Below are 4,383 nucleotides of genomic sequence, written 5' to 3'. Positions count from 1 at the left end.
CCATCCATGTTGTTGCAAATGGCAAGATTTCATTTCTTTTGATGGCTGCATAGTATTAATATATATATATATATATATACATACCACATATTCTTTATCCATTCATCTGTTGATGGTCATCTAGGTTCTTTCCATAGTTTGGCTATTGTGGACATTGCTGCTATAAACATTCGGGTGCATGTGCCCCTTCGGATCACCACGGTTGTATCTTTAGGGTAAATACCCAGTAATGTGATTTCTGGTCATAGGGTAGCTCTATTTTCAACTTTTTGAGGAACCTCCATGCAACCTCTCATTTCCACTTTTTTAAAATTTAATTTTCTGGGGCACCTGGGTGGCTTAGTGGGTTCAAGCCTCTGCCTTCGGCTCAGGTCATGATCCCAGGGTCCTGGGTTCGATCCCCGCATCAGGCTCTCTGCTCAGCAGGGAGCCTGCTTCCTCCTGTCTCTGCCTGTCTCTCTGCCTACTTGTGATCTCTGTCTGTCAAATAAATAAATAAAATCTTAAAAAAAAGAAAAGAAAATTTAATTTTCTAAATGCTCACAGCTGATATGGGGAAATACAGTAGATTACATGAATGCTACTGAGGTATAATTTATGTACAGTAACCTGCATTATTTAAAGTGTACAATTAAGACTATACTTTGAGGAGGGCATGTGTTATGATGAGCACGGGTGTTATAGTTAACTAATGAATCATTGAACACTACATCAAAAACAAATTATGTACTATATAGTGGCTAACTGAACATAATAAGAAATAATGAAATAAATTCCATAGGTATTATGTTTAAAAAAAAGACTGTGTTCGAGGATCATTTCTACAGTTTGTTGCTAGAGAAGTTTTTCTGAACATGTAGAGTACCTGAAACCATGAGGAGGAAGAGGAGTGCTCTCTCCTGAGCCTGAAGCTGGATTTAGGTGTTCTTTCCAAACAGCCAATTATGGGTGCCTGGGTGGCTCAGTTGGTTAAACAACTGCCTTTGGCTCAGGTTGTGATACTGGAGTCCCGAGATCAAGTCCCCCATCAGACTCCCTGCTCAGCAGGGAGTCTGCTTCTCCCACTCACCTCTCTCCTCTCATGCTCTCTCTCTCTCAAATAAAATCTTTAAACAAGCAAACCAAATACAAGAACCAAATAGCCAATTGCCACTGATGATTGTTCTTCTCCTTTGGTGGAGTACGAGGGAGAGAACACAGTCTAAGTGTTTTCTCAAAAAAATAAAAATTAAAAAAGATAAACTGTACAGTCAAATGCATTTTCATAGATGTGCATACAAATGAAGCTAGTGCAGCCTAAGGTTTCTTAATCTATCCCTAATACTACATGGATCACCAGTTCAGGCTTTTTTGTTGCTAAGTAAATTAATATATTCTGTTTGTACATTACCTATTAATGGATATCTCTGTAGTTTCCAGAGTTTAGCCACTGTGAATAAAGTTATGGTGAAATTCATGAGCAGATTGTTGTGTGGACATATTGTATAAATACTTAAGAAAGGAATGTGAACAACCGTTCACATGATTGGCAAATGTTTAACTGTGGTTTAGCTTTTCTAAGAGAGTGGACCATCTTTCATTCCCACAAGTGTAAGAAATTATCAGTTACTTTAAATCCTCATGGCATATGTTTTCACTGTCTGCAATATTAGCCACAGAGCTAGATGTGTAATGCTAACTCATTGTAGTGTTAATTGATGCTCCTAAGTGATTGAGTGTGCTGTGGAAAACTGACCTTTGTGCTTCACAGCCAAAATATAAGACAAAGATAGAGTTTGGAATAATGAGTAAAATAGCTTTATTGTTTTCCTGGGCAAAGGAAGCTATAGCTGGCTACGGCCTACAAAAATGGTAAGGCTATGCCTCTCGGGGCTCAGACCTAGTTTGAGGCGACATGGCTAAACGCACCAAGAAGGTCGGAATCGTGGGCAAATACGGGACCCGTTATGGTGCCTCCCTCAGGAAGATGGTGAAGAAGATTGAGATAAGCCAGCACGCCAAGTACACTTGCTCCTTCTGTGGCAAAACCAAGATGAAAAGACGAGCTGTGGGGATCTGGCATTGTGGCTCCTGCATGAAAACCATCGCTAGTGGCGCCTGGACCTACAACACCATTTCTGCTGTCACAGTAAAGTCTGCCATCAGAAGACTGAAGGAGTTGAAAGACCAGTAGAAGTGCCACCGTTTGAAACATTGCTAGCCTATAATAAATGGGTTAATTTATGTAACAAAATTAAAAAAAAATGGTAAGGCTACTATGACTGGAAGAAGGGTTGGGGAGACAACTATAAGGAAATACACAATCTAGTATATTGTGCCAAAATTTATGTATGTGCTACCAACCTTCAAGCACAATGCACAGGCTAGAGTGGCCCACATTCCATCTCTGTTCCTGTCAGATGATCTAGCATAGGTTAGGTGAGCCAAATCCATGCTCCCTCAAAGCTAGGTCTCAGGTGGCAACAGCCATGGCTGCATGTGGCTTGCTTTCCTACCCCATTCCTGAAGAATTCTGCAGCGCTGGTGAGGTGAGTAAAATGCAGGACCCCCTCAGAGCTCTGCTTTTCCAGCACAGTCCTTTCCACAGCCAGTCTCTCATGGCTAGGTTTTGTGGTCCAGCCTGTAGCTGTGAGTGTGGAGCCTGGCCCTGAGGCCTGAATTGAGGGCAAGATTCAGGGTGAAGCTCAAGATGAGGCTTTGGTCTTGAGACAGGCCCACACTGTGGGCGAGGGGCTGTGTGGCTTCTGAGACAAGCTAGTAGCTGCTCCCTTGTGGTTGCCTGAGGCTCGGCTTCCTTTTGCTTTCTTGGAGGATTGGCCTGCACTGCTCATGGGTCCCAAATCATGTTCTTCCTCACACTGTCTATTGGAGTGGAGGGAGGGCCAGTGCCATGGCAAGCAAGGCTCAGGGTGAGACTTGGGGAAACGGGTGGCATGGATCAGACGGCTGTACACAGAAGGGCCCTGAGGTGGGAGTCGAGGGCTGGCATTAGTGTGAACATCTGAATTCTAGTATGGCCGCAGCAAATTGCTCCTTGACTTCCTGCTGTGTAATGTCTTCCCTAGACTCGTGAACAGCAACAGCATCCACCAGGGTTGCAAGTGCCAAGCTTTCCTTCTTCGATCTAGCCTCTTTTGCAGGGCCTTCCCCAGGTATCCAATATCCAGGGTCACCTCACAGATAGGGTTTCAGCTTTGGGGATGGCCACAGCTGGGGCTCCCCTTGGGGCCCTAGTGCCATCATTGTTAGGGGCCAACTGCATGGAAGTGTACAATCTTTTGGAGAAGGATGAAAGGAGTGCCCTAGGGAAAGTGAAACTCTGGCGTTGGCTTTGGCCTCAGGCGGAGACTCCCAGTGTGGCACAGTTTCAGGTGTGGGGCTGTTGTCCAGCCGTACAAGGTGGTTGCAAGTGGCACACTTTCCTTCTCTGGGCCTGAATGATGATGAAGTGTAGCTTAGGTGAGCCAAATCCATGCTCCCTCAGAGCTGGGTCATAGGCAGCAGCAGCCATGGCTGCAGGTGGCTGGTTTCCCTGCCGTGTTCCTGAGGAACAACTTTCCTCCCTGAGGTGAGTCAAATGCCATACCCTCTGGGGGCTCTGTTTCTGGCACACTCCCTACCACAGACACTCTGGGATCGTCTCATCCCCTGGAGCAGGAAGCATGGGTCTACTGTGAGTGTGGATGCACTCTGAGAGCAGAGGCCTGAAGGGAGGGAGAGCTGGAGGGTGCAGCACTTGGCTGGGGTGTGGCCTCAAGGACAAGCTCACCCTGCCCTCGTGGGGCAGAGTGGCATCAGCACCATTCTTTGAGCTCCACCCTGGTGGTTCCTGGAGGAACGGATTCCTTCTTGCTTTCTGGGAAGATGGGTCCTGTGCCAGGCTTGGGTCCCAATTCCCATCGTTCCTCATGCTGAGGACTCCCGTCGAGGGAGGGCCAGTGCCATGGCAAGGGGTAGGGTGAGAATCAGGGAGATGGGAGGCATGGATCAGAAGGCTGCATGCAGAAGGGCCTCGAGGTCTCAGATGAGGGCTGCCTTCAGGCTCAGCATCTTCCCATTTGGCCTCAAGGAGCTGCTCCCTGTGTTCCTTTCAGAGGGAGGTTTCACTAGAATCGTGGACATGGGCAACACCCAGCAGGGATGGATGTCAGGCCCAGTTTCCTTCTTAGCCTGGCCCTATACGCCTGCTGTTGATCCTCTGTCCCAAATCCATTGTCGCCTCAGGAACAATCAGCTTCAGGGGTGGTCGGTGCCACATCCGGGGGAGAGTTGAAGTTAGAGCCCCGAGAGCCTGAGGGCACAATTGCATGGAAGTGCAGGGTCTGACCTGCAGCTGAGGGGCGTGCTGGCATGGGGGCGAGCTTCAGGCTTCAAGCTGGGCTT

At 47.3% G+C, this 4,383-nt stretch overlaps 1 protein-coding gene and 1 pseudogene across 1 annotated transcript; both read left to right on the top strand.

The window, feature by feature from the left end:
• Positions 1-798: 798 nt before the first annotated feature.
• On the top strand, positions 799-970 carry LOC125099385 (uncharacterized; annotated as a pseudogene).
• An 892-nt stretch (positions 971-1,862) lies between these two features.
• On the top strand, positions 1,863-2,188 carry LOC125096882 (60S ribosomal protein L37a-like). The gene has a single exon (XM_047724019.1). It carries the CDS (start codon positions 1,895-1,897, stop codon positions 2,171-2,173), a length of 279 nt encoding a protein of 92 aa, XP_047579975.1. The 5' UTR covers positions 1,863-1,894; the 3' UTR covers positions 2,174-2,188.
• Positions 2,189-4,383: the final 2,195 nt, after the last annotated feature.

The sequence above is a fragment of the Lutra lutra genome, chromosome 4, assembly GCF_902655055.1.
Source record: "Lutra lutra chromosome 4, mLutLut1.2, whole genome shotgun sequence".
Taxonomy (NCBI): domain Eukaryota; kingdom Metazoa; phylum Chordata; class Mammalia; order Carnivora; family Mustelidae; genus Lutra; species Lutra lutra.
The sequence above is the reverse complement of the archived record's forward strand: the minus strand, read 5'-3'. Positions and strand labels throughout refer to the sequence as shown.

What these genes read in the sequence shown, in the direction of transcription:
- LOC125096882 (XM_047724019.1), top strand. Translation starts at nt 1,895, where the DNA reads ATGGCTAAACGCACCAAGAAGGTCGGAATCGTGGGCAAATACGGGACC.